The 22,076-nt window shown below is 41.6% G+C and overlaps 1 protein-coding gene across 1 annotated transcript in view; it reads left to right on the forward strand.

The window, feature by feature from the left end:
* Positions 1 to 22,076, forward strand: part of SYN2 (synapsin II) — a 153,402-nt gene that overhangs the window by 128,530 nt on the left and 2,796 nt on the right. Inside the window, exons 10-12 of the mRNA XM_014869769.2 lie at positions 3,094 to 3,243; positions 17,385 to 17,445; positions 21,174 to 21,435. Of these exons, the coding sequence (XP_014725255.1) occupies positions 3,094 to 3,243; positions 17,385 to 17,445; positions 21,174 to 21,435 (473 nt within the window). The remainder of the gene's footprint in view (positions 1 to 3,093; positions 3,244 to 17,384; positions 17,446 to 21,173; positions 21,436 to 22,076) is intronic.

The raw sequence follows: 22,076 nt of genomic DNA on the forward strand, positions 1-22,076 counted from the left end.
ATAGTGACCCATGTTTTTACTGGCATCTGCAAAAGGAATGTATTTGATTTTATAAATTACAGATGTCTTTTTTTTTTTTTTTTCTGTGAAATCCTCTTAGTGGGAAACTCCAATATTTTAAATAGCTGAACTACATGCTCTACTAAAAACTGGCTGGGTTTAAATGGGATTTTAAATCTAGCACAGGCTGTAAATAGACTATTTATAAACAGGGAGTTTTGTATATGTTTAAACTTTGTCAAATCTTCTGAAGGGGGGGAAATGCCAGCCTGACATTCCTGTAGTCACTGACAGGATTTAAAAGCTGTTGGTGTTGCCCAAAATATTCTTAAGCTACATTTATATAAAATAAAAATATAAAATAGTTGTCATTAACTCTTGTGCTAGGAATGGAAATAGCCTGTATTCTCTGGAAGGAAAAGAAAATACACCAAAAACCACCATGCAAAGCATCCACCTGGATCTCAGCTGCTTTGCCAGGGCGTGGCAGAGGTGCTCTGTTGCCACATCTTGGCCCAGCAATATTTGTGCCCCTGTGGCAACAAACCCAAGGATTTTAACAAGGTCAAAACTTGTCCAAGTGATGAGAGCTTGATAAGGGCAATTGGCTCCAGTTCTAATGCCAAATCTGTTTGAATCTGCCTCAGCTTGTGACTATGCCTGAAAATTCTTCATTCAAGGAGTGTAACGACTTAACTTGGAGTGGATGTGAAGATTTGACACCTCAAGGTTCCTTATTTTCACTTTTCCCACAAGTTCTGCTAGACACCATGGCAGGACCTCCCAGAGGAAGCTGATGTGTGAACCTTTGCAGTTGTAGAAGTACTTAAAAGCATAAATTCAGCTCAAACCCAATCTTGCAGATCTTAATCCTGTCTAATCCTTTGGCAGGACCTTATTGGAGGCAATTTATTTCACAGTCCTTCCAAGTAATGGTTTTAATGTAAATGGATGGTAAACAAAGGGAGGGTTTTTTGCATGCTTGTGAAACTTTTAGCTGATGTTGGAAAAGAGGGGGGTTCATCTACACACCTTAGTGCATATTTTTAAAAATAGCTCTCATTAAAACAGATTTTTAGAGCCCAAACATCACTCCTGCTCGGAAAATCAGATGGTTTGCAGTGGAGAATCAAACATCCAATACCCTTCACACCAAAGCATTCTGTATTCAGTCATTATTAACACTTCACAGTCCTGGCACTTTGGGTCCCTCCAGGCACAGTGCAAATTCCTCTCACAAGAAACAGCTCAGGATACAAGGAAGTGGATCTTTAAAGTGTTTATCCAATTTTTAAAATAGCAGTAAGTGAGCAGAAATTAATATTAAAGAGCCACACAACCTGCAAGGCTACATTTCACCCCTTCAGAAATAACTCTTATTGGTTGATCAACTCATCTCTCAATTAATGGAAAACATTGGGATGTTCCACTTAAAATTATGATTGTTTAAAAACATGGTAAACTTTAAAGAACCTTTCAGTGTACTTATTAAACATCTCTTCACTACTGTTGATGTGACCCTAGAGTGGAAAACCATGCATTCATTTCAAGGAAACATTTATTCTGGAGTTCAATTATTATTGCACTGTTTACTCTGGGGTTATTTTAAAGCCTGTGAGGAGGCTCAGAGGAGACCTAGAGCCGAAAATCTCGGCACAAGCATTGCCAACATTTCGATTGCCAACACACAACACCGGAGAATCTTGTAAATGAACAAACAGAGGAATCATGGAAATGATTCGGGACTTCAAACTAATCCCATTATTGGAACAAAGCAGCTTTTGTCCTCAGGAAGAATCTCTATATTCTCACCATAGTTTGAAAAGCTCAAGGTTTATATTTATGACACAGCTTCTTCCCAACTACTGCAAAGTGCAATGTTCCTTTAAATCCAAATATCTCTTTAAATACCCAACTTCTGTGTCTAATTCCTAGAAACCCTTGAATATCTAAGAGAAGGAAGGCAAACTCTGTTCTTTCCTAATAATGGAGATGTTCTGTGGAGGTTGGGGATCAAGAATTTTGCTTCCACGAAATCTCTTCCACTTCAGGAGAGATCCACACAATGTGGGTGTGCTCATGCTCTTCACACTGATCTCTGTGCACCCCTCACATAACAAAATTCTTCCACCCAGACCTGTGAGAAACACCAGAGTGTAACATGGACGTGCCCTGATGCACATGGAAAATATTGTAGTTTCTCTAAAGTGAATTAAATCCCATTCTTTTTCTAAGTAGGAATGCCCAGTGAATAGTAGTTGGGGTTTTGTTATGTTTTTATTTCCCCTGAAACAAATGCAGATGTGGCAGAAGTGGATACACCAGAGAAATAACAAATATTCTGGAGAAATAACAAATACTCTGGAGAAATAACAAATTCTTGAGACCCACTGAAGTGGCAGAATTCAGTATTAGTTTTATTCATCACAATGGCCGCAGTAACTAACCACTGAGCACTATTAACCTGTCATGTTTAGAATGGAAATGTGTCCATTTTTTATCTGCCTCTCTGCCATCCTGCTTTCTCTGTAGAAATTCTTACTCATTCCTTGGAGTCACACCACTTCTAAAAAAAGGTTATCAATAATAACAAGGTGTTATTTAAAGGTTTTTATGAATGGGTAAAAGCAGTCAGATTTCCCTAGCAAAACTCCACACATTGCTAGGAAGCTGAAGTTTTATTCTGCATTTCCACGTTGGAATTCAGCTCGTGAACGTGGTGTGAGCCACAAAAGCAGGGAAGGGAGGGAACCTTCAGCTGGGCCACAACAGCTCCTTCAGACCACTGGACAGCCTGAGAAATCTCACTTTCCCTGTCAGCCCTGTGCTTCCTCTTGCTGTTCCCAAAGTGTGTGCCCAGGTGTGAAGTGAACATTTTTGGAAGGTTCTTTCTCTTTCCATTTGGTGGGAGGTTGGGAGGGGAAGGCATTGCAAAGTTGCTGCTCTCTTGTTTATTTTCTGATGGAACACATATAATTCCTGTAATTCCTGTGCATTTCTGCTAAAATCAACCCTGTAAATACACACCTTGTCCTGCTGCAGGGATGAGGAGGGATTTCCTTCCCAGCACTGATGTCCTGTTGCATTTTGCAGGTGATGGACTGTGCCATGCCCCTGATTGGGGAGCACCAGGCTGAAGACAGGCAGCACATCACCGAGTTAGTCGTAAGCAAAATGAACCAAATGTTGTCCAAAACTCCTATTCCATCTCCTCAGAGACCCACTGCCACTCAGCAGCCTCAGGTAGGATAAAATGAAATTAAAATGAAATTTATATAGAGCATCTTGATCTATCATTTTAAGCTCAAAGTTTTCCTCCGAGAATTCGGACACCTGTGGAACCTCGAGGATTTGAGAAGTTACCAACACATTTTATCAGTTTGTCATATTTCAATGAGATTGTCTCCATATAATCAAGAAGTGCAGGTGTTGTTGTGTTTCTACCTGTGGGTTCAGGGAATTACCAGGCTTTGTACTCTTTCCTTTCAGTGCTATAGATAAAATATCATGGAAATACTAAGAAGCACTGTCAAAGAAAACCCTTGTCCTGAGGATGTCAAAAACAATACTGAATAATTCTTGTTCTTGTGATAAATTATGTTATAATCTTTTTTAATGTGCTGCAATTCACAAAAATACCTTAGAAATCCAGGAAAGTCCTGAAATATGTTCAGCATGGTAGAAGACACCGGCTAAAGGTTGTAAATGGATTATTTCATTTATTTGATCTTACATGGCCTGACATTAATAGTGTGGGGATGAAGAATTCTTCCCCTGGCCTTGCTACCAACTGGATTCCAGGAATCACCTTTGGGTTTCCATTTCCATGCTTAGAAACTGTAGGGTTTGCTGTACTGATCCTTTGAATAACTTCAGAGAGGCTGGTGTTTTTGTAAAAGGCTCTGAGAACAGAAAGGTTGGCAGAGGTGTGGATTTGCAGGGTGGAATTTGTTGGGTGAGGATTGGGTGGTGTTTCAATAGAAGCCAGTGACAAGTGGAGACCTGGGGGGTCTGTACCTAAAAGGGGCTTATAAACCCCTTTTTTTACCAGTGGCAGGGGATGGTTTTAAACGGAAAGCTATTTAGATTAGACATCAATTCTTTACACTGAGGGTGCTAAGGAGCTGGAACAGTTTGTGCAGAGAAGCTCTGGGGGAAATAGAATCAAATCCACCCTGCCCATGACCTGTGCAGGGTTTTGGTGCTGCCCTGGACCTCTGCACTCCACGGGCATCAGCTGAACAGCAAAATCACCAAACGCTAAGCCAGGAATTACCAAGCCTAAATAGCTAAATACCAAGCTTAAATCAAGGATCTATTTTTGCTTCCAGCAGGCTCCACACCAGGTAAACAATTTGAGAACAATTTTGTGGCATACCTCAGACAGACCAGTTCTTGAGGCAGAGTGACTAATTTGTTCTTCAAATATCTCACCATGCTTTAAGATATAAAAATACCCCATCCCACATGAAAAAAATAAGTGGTGTGGCTTCTATTTATGTTGCAGCCACTTGAAACTAAGCACAAAATTGTTTCAGCCACAGAACCACATACAATGGAGAAGTTTCCATCCAACATTACTCAAGTCCATTGTAAAGGGCATTGAGAGAGAAAGAAGAAGGGGAAAAAACAAATCACCTTTTGCCAAAATAGTTCCTTTTAGGAGCAACAGATTATCCAGATATTAAAATGAAGCAGTCAAATTTGGAGTTATCCAGTCAATACCTTCAGAAAAAATCACTTCCTTGGGTTGTCTTTAGTGCCAAACCAGCACATAGTCAACATAAATCAGAATTTAAAGTAGTAGCAGACATCACTGTCACATGAATAGATTCACATTTGATATTTCACATTTCAGGGAAAAAATGTAAGGTTTTGGGCAGGCTGTCCTGGATTTCAGAGCAGCCAGGGGAGGAGGAGCATTTACAGTTACTGCTGTCATCCAAAGCAACTGGCTGTTTGTTGGATGTAAATAAAGTTTCCAAGCATTCCCAAAGGCAAACTGCCCACCTGAGTCCAGAAGGAGAACAGGATCCCAGGAGCATTTTTAGAAGGTTCCTGAATTCCTCAGTCGTTGCTGGCACTCAGCATGTCCATGGAAAGGGGTTCTTGCTCTTACACCAGAGTTTTGGATGAATGCAGGGATAATATTCTGAAATGGTGGACTTCTGGTAGGCTCCTGTTTAGTTTAGGTTATTCCTGAAGGATTCAGCCCTTACTGATGGAATAACAAGATGTTATTCCACATTAATATTTTTTTCCTTAGCCTATCCTTACATTATGGATGGCACTTGAGCTAAAAAATGTTGTGAAAACCAGAGATAGTCCTTCAGAATATTTGCAATATCTGTTAGTTTCCCTCTCAGTTAGACTCTTAAACTGGCCTTGTTATACCAGTTTAGGGCAGGTAAAGGGGACCTGATTTTCTGCTGAAGATTCCATTTCCAAATGCCCATTAATCTTCCCAGCTTTAAGGGGAAATCATGAAACACATTTGTAGAGTTTAAAGCAGATAATTCCTCAAGTGTAGTTAATTTTTAACGGGGTTTTGCTAAGAGTAAAATCAATCTGTTAAAACAAAGCTGTCCCTTTCACTTTTGAACATTCTTGTCCTTCTCTAATGTGAGAAATTATTTCCTATTCGTGAGTAACACTCAGTTCATCTGCAGGGCAGGGGGACACTGCCCATTTTCAGGTGACACAAAATGCAAAGCCAGTAATTAATTTATCTCAAATCAACTCTGTGCATGTGTAGAAACCAAAGTACTGGAGATATCAAAGAGTTATTGCTGATTTTTGCTATTTCTGCTTTTAAATGAGCAGCCTAGGTCAGTAACACAGCTCCAGATGTGCCATGCTCTGAGTGTCTTTATTACCTCTGGGTTGTAAAAGTGTTTCTATTTCGGTCCAGACTGTAGCACTGGGTTGGATTGTACATAAAAACGTGCCTCAATTTCTGCATGCCCACAGTGGCCAGCCCCACTCCAATTAAGCATCCATCAGGAAACAAATCAATGATTGGGAAAATCAGCCTTTGTTTAGCACAGGGCAGCCGAGTCCTGGTGGGATGGTTGGCCCTGCAGGGCTCTGAAGGCTGGCAAAGCTCTCCCTGTCCCGGTGCCAGAGGGAAAAAATTCCAAAGGGAAACCTCACAAGGGCAGGCCCTGCCATTGTTAGACCCATTAAATCGGAGATCTCTGAATGGGGAGATTTTTAAATATAGGTTTGCTACGTTACCTGTTTATTTATCTGCAAACTCTTGCCCAGACTCTGTAGCAAGTTCTGCTGGTGCACAGAGGGCAGAGAAGTTGGGCAAAAGGAGACTTGGACTCACAGAAATACTACCTGTTATGGTAAAAAAAAAATCCTTCAAATTGAAGTTGCTTCTATTATTTAAATTATGATAATTTATTTACCCCAAACCATGCTGAAAATAGAACTTAATCTAGGAATATTATTTTAAAGGTTTCCATAAACAAACCTGTTTATGGAAGTTGCAGGCAATAAAACTGTGGAAATCTAAATTTCTGTATTTTCTAACTTCTTTCACTACTTTTGACAGATCTTTAGAGAAGAGTTTTTCAACTTTTTCCTAAAAATAAAAAAAAAATAGCTTAAACTACCCAGTGAACCTGGCTTTGCAGAGCTCTGCAGGAGCTGGCTCGTTCCTTGAACATCACATTTGTGTATAAAACAATAGAAATGGTCAAACACCCACTCAGAGCTGCCTGGCACGTCCTGAGGTGGATTGTGCTGAAGGAAATTCCGCAGAGAAAATGACATTGTCCATGAGAATCACCAGAAAATGCAAATGTTGATGGGTGTGTGAGCAGCTGAAGCTGGAGGAAATCCTGTTAGGAAAATGTTCATTCAGTCCTGTTGCATTAGCCACGAAAGAAGAAGGGATTTATTTCCCTGATGGGAGGAAAGAAGGAAGGAGTTTGTGCTCCAGAGGCACCGTGTCCATGACATGATGACATCACAAAGAGCAGAGAATTCCCAGCTACATCCTGGTTCTGTTTGGTGTCAAAGAAAGGAGTGGCACAGTGCTAACAAACCAGTTCTAAAGCCAGTGTATTCTCCATTCCCTGACCCTTTACATGGTATCATTTATCCACTTCTATTGTTCCACGTCCAGAGAGAAAATTGAACCACATGTGGACATAGTGTAAATTACAAAAAGTGTGAATTCTGGAGAGAAATCCATCAGCAAATTGCCTGTTCCTGGGTTTCCATAGGATTGGGCACAGTTCTGTTCCCTCTCATCTCTTGGATTTAGTGGGGTTTTTTTAAAGGAAAATACTTATGATGAGCAGCAATTTGCTTCCAATCACTGAAGTTTTTATGATGACCAGAAAATGCAGTTATTTGGTTTGAGCTTAGCAGAAGGGAACACATTTAATTGGGAAGGATCCCCTCGTGGAGTTATTTGGAAATGGAGAATTCAGCATTCCATTGTCCATAAAAGTCCTTTTAAATCATAGTCCTTGGTAAGATAAATGACATTTCTTATTGAAATACAGCGTTCTTGTGGATGCCTTTCTGAATAGAGAATCTAAAGAGAGATGCTCTGCCTTCCTGGTAGAGAATCTAAACCATTGGCATCAAAACCCACAAAGAGCAAGGAAAAATATTGCTGGGACACAGAAATCACAGGACCTGAAATGCAACACAATCCAAAGGTTATTTAAGTCAAAAGCCATTCTGAAAATTGTCAGTTTGGCTGGAGGTGGTGCCCCTTTACTGCAGTATTTTGGTTTTTTGCATCCCAGCGACACCTTGTGGCTTTTCCTCTGGAATAAGGGACCTGGAGATTTATCTGTTATTTATTATTACAAGGCATTCCATCCTATTCCATAAGCTGTATCACATCCAAAATCTATTCTTTTATATATTTTACAAATCAGAAGTGCTCTATACTTGAAAATTTTTCATCCTGTTATTTTAATGCATTTCTTTCTTTTTATTATTATTATTTTAATATGGAATGCATTTTAATAGGCTACCTTAATGTGCACATATATAACTATATATATATATACATGCAATGTTTATCTGTGTGTGCTTATTTTAATCAAAAGGAGTTTTTAAACTCTTAGTTTTTATGTTAGTGAAAATATAAGAGCAGCTGTTACTCTTTCAGATCCCAATATAAACACAGGGAATTAAGAAAAGCAGCAGAAAAATAAACAAGTGGGAGCCTGAGCTCACCACATCCTTGTAAAAGGCAACATTTGGGGCACAGTTCATCCAGTAAAATTTATTTATCACAAATATAAAATGATGGGGTTTTTTTTTTTCCTACACTGAGGTGGTTTTGTCCACCTTTGAACACGACCCCTGCTCGGGGCAGGCTCTGCATGTGAGGGACAGAGGCCACAACAGAGGCAGGGCTCAGCTGGAACTGCTGCATGAGGAATGTTCATGGATTTCAAACAGTCCTCATTTCATCAACAAACTCTGATTTCTTTTAAACATTTGAACTCCACATGCACGTATTGCAATACATCAAAAACACAAAGTTCATGCTGGTAAATAAATCCTAAAACCTTTCATATCTACAAGGACACAACATATAAATAACTGAGCAGGAATTTTACTGACAAAGGGATGGTGCAAGTGAAAATTATTGGTTTAAAATCCTTCCTGAGCTCCTGCACCAGCAGATGGAGTGAGAGCCAAGGCAGGCACTGGAGCTGCTCAGATTGGTTTTGAGTCTCCCCCTGAACAGAGGTCCCAGGTAAATAACTGGGGATAAATCTGTACAAACACCCTGGGGTTTTAGCCATGAATGTATCCACAAAAGGAGGGTGATTTAATCAAAACACTGCTAATGGTCGGTAATTATTGATAATTATCCTGCTCAGCTTGGTTCAATGTGCCACAAAAAAACCAAGGGTGCCCTCCTGATGGCCTTTAGATTATAGAAGAATGCACTAAAGGTCATATATTAAATGCTTTGGGTTATTTGGTGAAAATTTCTACTGACATCAACAGAAATTTGTCCAAATGGAATAACGTTTCCTGGGTGTACCCTGATTTTTATTTTTTTTTTAATTTCTAAGTACTCTATACTGAATGTGTATCACCAGCAGTGTACCTGGACAAAGAAATGATTTCTACAGAAAAGCCAACAAAAGCTTGGTAAGATAAAAATTTGCTCACTAAATACTTGTTAGAAGAGAATCCCAAAGGAAAAAGCCCCTGACAGGGCCAGGCTTCAGCCCAGGAGGATTTGGATGATCTCTGTAGGATCCAGTGCTTCAGCCTCAGTGCTAATTTTTTAATTCAAGAAGCCACAAAGCACAGGTAAAACTGAAAAAAAACCCCAAGTGTTATACGTAATAATAAGTAATTATAAGTATTATAATACTTAAATATTATACTTCATAGATACTTTTCCACATTTTTCTCAAACATAATAGCATTAATATTCTCTTTTTGTCTCCATTCACACAACAAAATGATACTTTTCCTAACTTTTTATTGCCTCCTGCCAGATGATCTCCTGATCATCTCACAATCTGCAGGTGGTGTCAGGAATTGTGACACTCCAAGGTCCCTCCCCTCAAGAAGAAAGAAAATATTTGGGGTTTAAAGGAATCCTGAGCTCACCACAATGCAGTGGCCTGTCTGTTCTTGGTAGACTTCTGTGAGAAGCAGCTTTTTGGTCCCACAGGCATTTTTTTGGAAATTGCAAAAATTCTCCTCATTCCATTCTAGAGCAAACCCCATCCTCTTCCAAACCCCATCCTTTCCCAAATCAGAGCAAGGGAAGCAGTGATCCCATGGTTACAGAGCAGGGAAAAGCTGCCACAGACACAACCAGGACAGGAGAGCCCAGGCTGGACCTCTCTCTTTTGTCTTATATCATATATAACATCCTTTGATTATTTTATCTTCTTTTTCATCTATTTTTACTCTCTGGTCTTGTTTATTTAAGCTGAACCTAACAGAAATATCTTTTTTTTTTTGGAGGCTTTTCCTTGGTCTCCCTTCCTTTCCCCACCATGGTGGGTGTTTTCTCTCAACTTTTTTTTGTTATTCCCTGTCTCCACTTGACTTTTCTGTTCGATTTCTCTGACCTTTAAATCATACCCAGTTAAGCAGAGGGGGCTGGCTTTTCTCCATGTTTCACTTGCAGGAATTCTGTCCCTCTCCCCAGAAATCCCTGTCATGGTTTATTTTCAATAAGGACCATGTGTGTCAAAATCTTTAAACAAGGAGAAGCACCAAGAGAAATTATGAGAAGAATCCAAACCCAGAGCAGCTCTTTTCAGCTATTCTTGTTTTGTCCATAGAAGAAAAAAAAATAAGCAACACGCAGACACACTTCCAGCTCTGGAATGTGGGGATGGATTTCTGGAGCTGCCAGCAGAGCAAACTTCTCTTCAGCTGCTTCAAAACCCCCCTGCAGGCTCTTTCACCTTCTCACAGAGAATTTTTGAGAGCTCAGAGCAGCCCCCCGAGCTCCTGCGGGTGGCTGAGGCAGCAGCAGCAGCACGAGGAGCAGAAGGGAAGCTGGGAATGTTGTGTTTGGTTCTTCCCAGAGCCCTGGGGTCACTTTTATCTGGGGAGGGCTCAGGTGTCTCTTCTTTGTGCCCCCTCCCACTCCACAGCTCTGTGACCCTAAAAACACAGAGTGGGGGTTCTCAGGCTGCTCCTCCGTCTGATTTCCAGATTCTCTCGTTTCCCAGGATGAACTTCAGCTCTGAGTGGATCAGTAATGATGGATCTCTGCAGCTCAAGGTGAACTTCTGCAGACTCCTCCTGTTCATGCAAAGATCACTTGCCATCCCATATTTCTAAATAGTCATTAAAATAACCTTCTTTTTGTTAAAACTGGAGGAGCAGACACAGCACAGCATCACCCAAAATCCCTGGGCTCAGGGTTCAAAACCTTCCCCACAACTCCAACCCTCAGCCCAGGATTTTGGCACTGCCCAGCCCCACTGTGAATGTGGAGCTTCCTCCGTAGGGTGAGAAGAAATTCACCTTAGCCACAGGATGTTCTCCCGGATCTCCTGAACCCTTTTCCCTGCTGTTCCATGTCTTTGAGCTCTTGCCCTGCTGCCAGCCCCTCACTCTCAGTGTCAGCACACGGGGGAGCTCGCTGCCATCCCAGACTCTGCATCCCTTCCCTGTCTGGGGGGAAAATCTTTTCCCTGGGAAGAGCTGCCTGAAAGCTGCTGTGCCACTGCCTGGTTTGAATGTTCCCTGCTCCAAAAACACAAGTGGAAATCTGATTTCTTCAAGCAATAAAAGAGCTGAAGAAGAAATTTTAAAAGCATCCTTGTCCATTGCAATTATTGCCTGGCTGTGGCAGGAAGCAGAAAGCTCTGATAACTGATGGTACTTCAGAAATCCATTGTCACTGATAAGTTGACATCCTCCTTCTCTAGAAACCTCATCAAACTGAGAGGTGAAGTTATTTTTTGTTCAGCAGAATAACAGAAAATAGGGCTGGAATGGACAGTGGGAATTCAGCTGGTCCAGAATCTCAGGGAAAATTCTGGAGTGTCCATGAGAGCAGCACTGAGATCCTGCTGAGGTTCTCACCTTCCCTGAATGCTCACCTTCCACCTGCTCTGCTGGGAGCATCCGTGTCCAGGTGGAGTGGGGAAAAAATTATCTTTAAAGTCCCTTCCAACCCAAAGCATTCTATGATTTTATGGATTTTAAGACCATGTGTAAAAATATTCAAGAAGGAAGGTATTGTCTGGGAAGTAATTAGTTATCTAGTAATGGAAAACAGTCTGTGAAATCAAAGTTAGAATGCTCTTTAATGTTTTTTTTTTAAAAGCCCTTTTCAATGCATTTTAAAAATACTATTCCAAGTAAAAATCTCACTGTTTAGCTTCTTTTCTGCTCTGAGCAGTCATTTCCTACCCATTCAGAGGGAGACTTTAACTTGCAGAAGTTCTTTGCAAAGGTGGTTGAGCAACAACAAAAGCTGCTCTAAGTTTTTGAATTCTTTATCACAGCTTCAGCATGAAGAAACCCCAGGCTGGCCCCATTTTTGCTGAGTGTGTTTTCCACACAGATTCCCTCAGTGCAGAAGGGCAAGGCTGGACAGTGGCACCCCAAAAATGTGTAAAAAGCAGGAGAGACCTCTCCTCTCGCTTCCCCCCTTGCAAAGACAACAGGAAGGTGGATTTTTAAAACTCATCTCTCTGTTGTAGCTGCCGGTGTTTCTCTCAGTCCACAGGGATTATAAAAAACAGCAAATAGCAAAATCTTTATAGTCCTGTTCAGTGCCACACAATGGGGCAGAAGCATCACCTGAGCCAGAGTCCCCTGGAACAGGGAAAGGTCAGAGAAAAGCCAGGAAAAACCCCAGGCACACTCACTGCACGCTGAAGGGATGAGCAGGAAGCAACAGGTCCCTGAAAAGTTTTGTGTTTTTGGATGCTCCACTTCAGGAGTTCACTGCTCTGCTAAATCATACAGCATGTGCCTATTTGCAGCCCGGTTTTGTTCAGTTTATACACATTTCTTCTTGGTTTGCATTGTCCTTTGGCTTGGTTTCTGCCCCAGTTTCTGTTTATAAAACCCCTTTATTCTACTGAAATAAGCAGGTGGGTTTTTCCAAAGGCTGCACTGAGTTTGATGAGATTCTGGGATTTTCACTGCACGAATCTTTTCCATTAGATTTCAGTTAGGTGAGTGAGCTCTTTCTTTTGTGACAGATTTATGTCATTAGCCCAAAATTTCTTGTTTTATTCTTTTTTAACTCCACTGATCGATTTCATTCTTTCTTTAGGATATTTTGGCCCTACAGTCTTCCAGCTCTGTATCATCTACAGGTTTTAGAGGCACACATCTACTTTTTTTGTGCCAACTCAATTAATTTATAATCTGTTCGAGTTCTGCATCCCACTAATGTCCTTCTCAGTATTTTTTGTTCAATAATTGATTTTTTCCTCAGGAGCCACCTCCTTTCCCTCAATGTAGCATTAGTTCTTTACCTTCTCCAGTGTAACTTGGCCATTCCCAATTTTTAGTGAGACCTGGTATGAAATTCTGTATTTTGTGAGTCAGCTGGTTTTCATTTCTGAGATAAAGAATGTTTCATTTTTACCTGCATCTCATTTTTAGCTTTTATCCCACCTGCCATCCTGCCCCGCTCCTGTGCTTATCATAATCTATAACACTTCAAACATTCATTTACTATTTCCTCTCTTTTAAACTCTCTCAGTGATTTCTCTCCTTAGCAATCACACTTTTTCTTAGTTCTCCTGTTACTTAAGTGTTTTACTATTTATTCCTGTTCCTTTATGAGCTCTAACTCAGCTCATATTTTGGCAATTCTCAATTGATCCCTCTCCTGCTTGACCTGAAAAACATGGCTTTCCCCTCAAATATTGAAATACCTATGAAAAGCTTCTGTCCTTGCATTACAAAGAAAACCAAACGAGACCCAAAAACAACTCTACGTGCTCCAACTACAGTTCACAAAGTCTTCAACCTCAGCCAAATCAAAATCAATTTTTGCTGGGACTCTGTTTAGCATCTCTTTTGCCCAAGGGCTATTTCCCTGCCAAGTTGCTGCTTTTGCTCCCACCCATTTCAACATTCTTCAGACTGTTCAAAATTCAAGTGTCTATGAATCCAATCTGCATTTATATAAAGGTAGAAAAAGAAGTAATGCCCTGATCAAATTCTAATACAACTAATTTGAAGAATAAACAGCTTTTGCTGCCAGTTCTACCCCTTAAACTCTAAGGAGACAGTTTCAGGTGAGTGTGGAAAGGAAGGACGTGCCACAGGGACATTTAGAGACATTTATATTCTAGATAAGTATTGGAGTTTGTGCTCTGGCTGTAATTAGCCTATATTCCTAAAGGTCATTATGCAGCCAAATCCTCACTGGTTCTACCCAGAGCTGAGAAATCCCTGGAGTGGATTTGCAGCATTCATGTGGCTTGGAGGCTTCCCCAAGTGAAGCTGGACTTTTTGGGGGCACTTATATAAACAGCAAACCCCTTTGAGCAGGAGAGCTCCTTTAGGCAGCCCTACAGAACGTTCCTGTCAACATCAGCAACCCCTTCTCCTTGGGAATTCGGGTGGGATGTGAAAATTGTGTTCCTCAAAATGAGAACCAAGGGGCTCCTCCTGCCATCAGCCACCACATCTCACTCAGGTAATCCCAAACCATCCCAAACACACTCCTGTACCACTGATTCTGCCCTAAACCATCCCAACACACTCCTGTGCCACTGATTCTGCCCTAAACCATCCCAACACACTCCTGTGCCACTGATTCTGCCCTAAACCATTCACACTCCTGTGCCACTGATTCTGCCCTAAACCATCCCAAACACATTCCTGTGCCACTGATTCTGCCCTAAACCATCCCAAGCACATTCCTGTGCCACTGCTTCTCCTCTTTAGCCCTGAGCATCCAAACGAGGATTTGTGCAGGGTCATTTTCCATGATAAAATCTTGCATTCAGTGTTTGAACCCAGCCTGTTTGCAGATCAGAGCTGCAGCACAGGAAAACATGTTTGTGCTCCAGAAAGGTGGTAGGAGGCTGAACTTCTAGGCTGGGCAGCAAAGGAGAACAGAAAAGCAGCAAGAGGGGTGAATCCATCTGCAGGACAGGTCTGGTCCAGCACCTCTGCTCAGAGAGGAGCTCCCACAAAACTGCTCTGGCAGCACCTTGCAGAGGTGAGAAGAAGTCTGCAGTTCATTTGCCAACAACTGGTGTTTTAGAAGGAGCCTGGATTTTATTAAAGGTCTTGGCTCAGGGCAGCAAACAAGGCTGGTTCAAAGCCTGCCTTTAATATCAAGTATCAAGGTTTCTGAGTGTCTGAAAGAAAGACTCTTGAAAAGGGCTGGATTACTATTGAAAAACCATGAGTAAGATTTCTCAATTAGGAATGTAATGCTAATTAGACTTTTTGGGTCAGCCTGGGTGGGTTGGCTAATTAGCCAAAGTAATATACTCATGTGATTGGCCTGGAGTGTGGGTGAGGTTCCTGGAAGCACCAGGTGATATCTGGTGAAAAAAAATAATAAAAAAAAAGGATGTGTGGGTGGTAAATCAGACCAGCTGCAGTCAGTGACTGGAGAGAGGGAAATACACCTTCAAGAGAAAATGCACAAGGCTCTCAATTCTCAGGAGAGTTGAGGGAAGGATTTGTGAGCTCCTACAATGTTTATTGAAAGCTTCATTTAGGATAAAATCATTTCTTGGTGAGATGAGAGATATGCAGATTGTGTAAGGGCTGGTGTTGTCGTGTCAAGTCGTGCAGTTTGTGATAAAAGCTGAGACATTGCAGGGCAGGAACAAATGGCAGATTTGCTCCAGCCTCGGGGCAAGGGGCAGACAGAGGCCCTGCAGATGTTGTTCTAACATTCAAGTGGATGTGAATTTAAACTGCTAGCCTGTGCTTCTAAATAAAACAGGAGTTTTCCCTACACAGTCTTTTGTTTTAGTGGAAAAAGGATAACACTCGTATCCTCCCTGGCCACCCTGTGCCACTGCAGAGAGCCCCAGGTTGGCCTTTGGGAAGAGTAGGGAGCTCAGCACATGCTAATCATGATAATTACAATTCTAAAATATGATGTGTTCTTTCTAATAAAGTCATGTGGTCTGTTTGGGCCTCCAGAAAGAAACTCTTGGAGTTCTGGAAGCCCCAGTCTTGGTGGTTTCCCTCCCAGAGCTCTGTGCACGTCCCACTGCCCCAGGAGCAGAACGAGGGGTGCCTGGAGCATCCCAGCTCTGGGACGGGGCAGGAGCTGCTCCTCCAGGGCTGCTGTTCAGCTTTCCCCTCTGGGCTCATTGTTCTGGTCTGCAGGCAGCTCCTGATGGCAATGCAGATGTTGCAGGGAGCTCCTGATGGCAATGCAGATGTTGCAGGGAGCAGGATATCCACAGTGGGTACCACAAACACTCCGGGTGCTGCACCTGCCCAGGGGAGCCCAGCAGCTCCTGAAAATCAGAGCAAGGAGGGAAACAAAAAGAGGGGACTCCAAACACCACACTGAGGCACCGTGACATCTTCTGGTGGCTTTGTCTTTCCTTACAAATTTTTCTTCTTTTCTACGTATCCTTACCCCTTAATGATGCTCACGAGGAACTGGGTAACTGGGTCAGGTAAATCAAGGAGCAGAGTTTGTGTGGATCATTTTTACTCCTCAGTTGGTCTCCTGCAGGTTGGTAATGCTGAATAATGAGAGTTTTAGAGAAACCCTGTGTCCTTTTATTTATGCAGCTAAAGCAGACACAGCAACTTGCAGCAGCTGCATGCACTGGAGGGTTGTTGTGCCCTTTGGAACTCAGCAGCTGCATTGCTGGGCAAGAATTCAGAGCACTAGGAGCAAGATTTATTCTGTAAATACAGCACTAGGAGCGAGATCAAATACAAATCTATCAGAAAAAAAACCCTAGTAAACTCTGCAAGAAACGTGTTTAATTGATTTTGCATTTGCTCTTTAATAAATTCTGCATTTTTTTCCTCTTGACAGATGGCAATTTGATTTCTGGATCCTTAAAAAAATCCTAACTTATTACATCCAATGATTTAACATCTTTCACGTTTCAGAATATTAGAGATGGGCCTAAGACAAAGTTTGGATTCAAATACTGCTGTTCCCAGAGGGTGCTCTGCTCCAAGGTTTTGGTTCAGGCCCATCTTTCCCCTTTCACAAGTATCCATGTGAAAAGGATGCTGCCAAATAAACCTCCTGTTTTGAAAAGTGAAGTATTACATGTGTTTCTAATAACATGTCAGATGGAGAAGCATGAAGTCATTTCAACTACTTTTATTATTTGTCTGTGGTTTTTTGCTTTCTTCTTTAATTTTGCTTAGCGAAACAGTGAAGCTAGAGCAGCCCACCTCCCTCCCCACTTACAGCCAGCAAATCAAAGTGAAACTATCACTGGCAAAACTCCTGCCGTGCAAATGCTTCTGGATACAACTGAATATCGTTAAAAATAAATTATTTCTTAGATTACACAAAGGTATCTGTTGAAATCCATTTCCTATTCGGTCTGTCCTAAAAAAAGAAAAAAAAAGAAAAAGAGAGAGCAGAAGCATTGAGGTACAAAAAAATGGTTCCTGGCGCTGGGAACTGAGGATAAAGTCCTTCCCCAAATGGAGGTAAGGTTGGGAAGGCACTCCCTGCATCCTGATCACATGCTGCAAAGGGAAAACAGTTTTTATAAGAGCTCAGCCTTGGACTAGCCCAGGATTCATATATCATGTCAGGCAGCAACTAAATTAAAAAATGGTATCTGGAATAAATTTAAAGTATATGTTCAGTCCCACCAATAAAGAGTTTTCTAATGAAAATAAAGACGAATTAGTGGAAAATTGGAACGGAGCTACTCTAATTTTATTTTTTTTTCTCTTCTGTTTTCAAATGTATTTTCCAGAGTGGATCACTAAAGGAGCCAGAGCCAAACAAAATCCCACCTCAGCGACCACCACCTCAAGGTTGTTTACAGTACATTCTCGACTGTAATGGCGTTGCAGTAGGACCAAAACAAGTCCAGGCTACTTAGATAACTGAGACCAAAAGCAAGGGTTAAAGCAAAAATGAAAAGTGAAAAACAAACAAACAAACAAACAAAAAAATCCAATTGAAAGCAAAGAAACAAACAATGTTAATGCAAGCATCCCAGTTTTGTTCAATTTGCCATTGTTTCAGTGCTGACCTGGACTGTGTTTTTTCTATGCAGTGTCAACTCTCCCGTCTGGTTGTTTCCTTGTTCCTGTCTGTGCGTGTAATGCTTTCCAACCTTCCTCTGTAAAACTTGTGATTGCAGGGCTGCTGTCAACAGTGTACAAAGAATGTGCCTCTCTAGAGCCCAGTGCCATGTACATCCTGGATGGTTAGACAGTATTTTTGGAGTATTTGATATCGTTCAGTACAACCCCCCCGAGGTGCAAGCCCCCGTCCCTTTGCTTACTCTGTGAGTGTGTGCACACTGTACTCATAGCCTTTATTTTTCTGTGCGTGTGCATGACCAATAGGTAGGTGATCCAGATATATTTTTAAAAGTCTAGATTAGGATTTGCTAGTGAGGCTTTTTATTTATAATTTTATAAAGTTTATTAACCTTTGAGTTTTACTTATATGCGAGTGGAAGTCTGCTATTTTGGTGACTCCATAAAATACAGTTCTTCCCAAGGAATATTTAAAATATCTTCTATTTTACATACTGGTATTCATATTTTTAGTAATTCTGCATTAAATTATTAGCTACAAAGCTATGTAAATGGGCCACCTATGTGCAATATCTCAGTGAAAGTGTGAGTATTTAATGTATCCTATTTCAATTAAGTAGTACCTTTTGTTGTCATTCTGAATTAGTAATCTATGGAGATTTTTAATGAAAACTAATGCAAATACTTTCAAAAAATCTTATACATACCTAAGATTTAAATCCCAGGTAATTTGGTGAGAAGTACCTCAAGGACTGTTAAACTTCCTGTAAGAGCTCATTTCATTGCAAATACTGAGAAGTGAGGGGATAGCAGACCAAGGTACCTTGAACCAGCTGAGGACCCTGGGTTAGAAAATGCAAGACAAAAATTGTCAGTGGTTTTCTTTACCAACTCAGGTCTCCTATTTTACACCTGCAAGCATCCAGAGAGCTGTAAAGAAAATCCAGTCCCGACGTTATCCACATAAATAGGGTTTCTATTTACATGCAAAAGGACTTGAGGTGCCTGACAACTGCTAGATTTTCTGTAGGTAAATTCTTTGTGATTTTTACATAAGCGATTTCTAATGCAATGCTATGGGAGCTCCACAGGCAGGCAGTTAATCTGTTGTGAGAAATCTAGCCTAGAATCACAAGCTGCACACTGCTGGCATACCAGAAAGCTGAGTTGCAAGCGAGCCACAAAACTATAATTTTCATCTTGAATATGTACAAAGATGAGTAGTGGCCATTAGTTTAGTGCAAACAATTATGTTTAAAGGGAAAACAGCCTGATGTTCTACGTCTGTTTTCCCTACAAACACTGGAAAAAGTTATCAGTAAGTCTCATCATTCTTAGTGTTTCTTTTATTTGTACGAGCTGGCTGGTGAGATGAGAATTAAGGTATGCATTATTAGCTATTTAAATGTTTGTGGTAAGTGCTACTGTTTACTACCTATCAGTAAATTACATGAGTATTTTGCTTTAGTGATCAGCATTTGTCTGGGTCAGTGATCATTCCAACGATGGCATTGGCTATTTTGTTCTATATCAAGGAAATTCCACCTAGAAATCAGGTTCACAAATCCTTTCCTCCAGACACCCTAAAAGAGACCAAACCACACTGCCCTGGGGTGGAGAACTGAATCTGATGACTGATTTTCCTTTCAAGCAGTTGGTATTTTTTGCATGGAGTAGTGCCAGTATTCACAAGTGCTTTTCACACGACATTTGTGCGTTGTGTGTGTGTGTGTGTGGAAGACCTGGGTGTCTCAGACAGGATTCCAGCCTGTTCCCTGGGAAGGATTCGCAGGGGCACACACAATTCCTACATCCCACAGCCAAGAAACAAGCCAAGATGTCTCTCTGCATGTCAGCATGCTTAGGTGCAATATTGTGGGTAACAGGGAACAGATGTTTTACAGTGTAGGCTTAATGTTCAGTTCTGTTGAGTTATTTTTGGTAAAAGTTTCTTTCATGATTGTTGCCTTTTGTACAACCCAGCTGCAAGAAAGTGAGCAAACGCTGGAAATGTGACAGCAGTATATCTTTTATGTGAAATCTCTTGTACAGCTTAATGTGCAATAAAAGAAAGTTATATCTGTCTTCAGTGTAAAGTTTCTGGCATTCAAGCCTGTACGTACAAGTGGGGGAAAGAAACCTTTCTGGTTTTCAATATTGAGTGAAAGGAGACTAATAAGAAAAGGTTCCTTATTAAGATGTTGCAAGACCATGTTATCACCTTCAAATATTTCCTACAAAAGTGGTTCAAATTAATAAACAATGAAGGCACATTCCTTAACATTCAGTACGTGCTATTTATCTTTCTACACCACAACACACTGCTACAACTGTGTTAAAACTCACCGAGGCATTAGCACGTGCTGTCCTCTCACACACACACGCTGGAATTCATGTAGCAAGGGGAAAGTTTTCTATAAAAGCAACTTTAAGACAAAAAAAATCATTTATTGCAACAGTACATCTAGAGGTGAAGGTTTGCTTTTAGACACCTGAGCAGATTAAGTGTTTTACTTGCACTAAATATCTATGCAAGACTAAAAATTCCCAGATATCCAGAAGGTCTAGCTCAGTTGTGTTCTGTGATATTACAGCAGCTCTTATCCTGAGTGAAGCATTATACAAACAAATACTCAGAATGTCATCCCATCCTTTCTCCTCTAAAGTCAGGTGTCCTGAGTGCATTTTCGTGTGCAAGGGTTAAAATTCAGTTATAACAACCATCAGTCCAGAAAAGCCCAGTCAGACCTGGGAGCTGAGATAGAAGCAGCAAGCCTTGATGTCTGACACAGCATGATTTCAGTCAGGAAGCAGAAAAAGCCCCACTGGATGATGCTGTAGCGTCTTTCAGCTGTGGATTTCACAGCCTGAGTCTCTCCTGCACGTTGTAGTTCCACACTTCACACAGTAGTTTGCCAGTAAAGTGCCTTCCTGGTTAAGAATTAGTAGTGACTTTCTTGTGTTTCTTGTAATGTACCTCACTAAGGGGTTCAGTAAGTTATGAAAATACTTTCAAATAGCCAGAAAATTTCAGCATGAGATTGTTTTACTGCTGTAAGAGCGAATCTAAGAGGACTATTACAGAAATGGTTTTAAGATTTTGGAGGAAGAAAACTGCAGTAACTACACAGAAAATAGTGAATGTCTTGCTGAATTAGATATTACTGCTGTGTTCAGTTACCTCACAGCCTCTCCTATTGACTTGGGCCAAAACTGTTCTGGGTGTAACTCCATTGATTTGGTTTGAAGTCGGTGCCTGGGATAAATTGGGTGCTATTTAGCAATTTTAAGGCTGATTCATGGGGGCTCCAAGCAAGTTCCTAATGAGTGTGACCAGTGCTATTGCCTCCATGTAAGCACGTGCGAGTAGACTTTGGCCTCGAAAGTCGAGTTAATCACATTGGAGAGGGTGATTTTAAAGTGTTGGATATGAAGTCTAAATAAGGCCTCTTTGCAACGATAACATGATGAAGTTTTTCTTGTGCTGAACCTAGGGGGCCCAGTGCAACCCCAAGGAATGCAATCCCAAAGCCAGGAGCCATTGCAGCCCCAGCGCGTGTTCCCCGCGGGGCAGGCAGCGAAGCCCGCAGCCTCGCAGCCCCAGCGCCCGCCCGGACCCACCACCCAGCAGCCACGGCCACAGGCCCAAGGTCCTCCCAGCTCCAGGTTATCAAAGGAAGCAGAGCCACAGCCACAGCCCCAGCCAGAGCCACAGCCTGCGCCACAGCAGAAGCCTCAGTCGCATCCGCAGCTTAAGTAAGAGTCGCTTTATCCGTTCTTCTTCTCACGGCACGGCTTTGTGTGACTGGGGTTTGGGGGTCGGTCTGACAGTCAGGGGGAAAATGAACGTGTTGTTCCCAAGTTTAAAGTGAGGTTAAACATTTCAAAAAGCTCAATCCCTGGCAATGGAGTGAAGTGAGCCGCTAGCATTGGTTCTATCGTAAGCGCCGCACCAAATTTCGTCTGCCCCTTGCGCAATTGCTGCCCCAGCCAGGTCTGAAAAGCATCGTCTTTCTTTTCTTTGTTTCCTCCTTTTGGTGCCACTGACTCACGGGCTGGGTGTGCTGTCAGCCTGCCCTCCTAGAGGAAGTCTTATCTCGTTCAACTTTTAACCTTGCAGTCACTGAGACAAGAGATTCCGTTTCCAAAGGCACAGTCCAGGCTGGATAACGTGGGACAGTGGCTGCCAAACTGGTTCTTTATGCTGCCCTTGGTTGTGCACTGGCACTGCCTGAGTGCTCGAGCCCTGACCAGAGAAGGCTGCATAAAACTAAAATTTAAAAACAAAAAGTGTTTGTCCCACTTCTGGAAGATTCCTTGCTGGTTTACCTGCACCCAGTAAGGAACATGGAAAAAATCAGAGCTCAAACCCAGCCAAGAGAAACCTCAGGGAAGCA

Source organism: Sturnus vulgaris, chromosome 11, assembly GCF_052056855.1.
Source record: "Sturnus vulgaris isolate bStuVul1 chromosome 11, bStuVul1.hap1, whole genome shotgun sequence".
In the NCBI taxonomy this organism is placed as follows: domain Eukaryota; kingdom Metazoa; phylum Chordata; class Aves; order Passeriformes; family Sturnidae; genus Sturnus; species Sturnus vulgaris.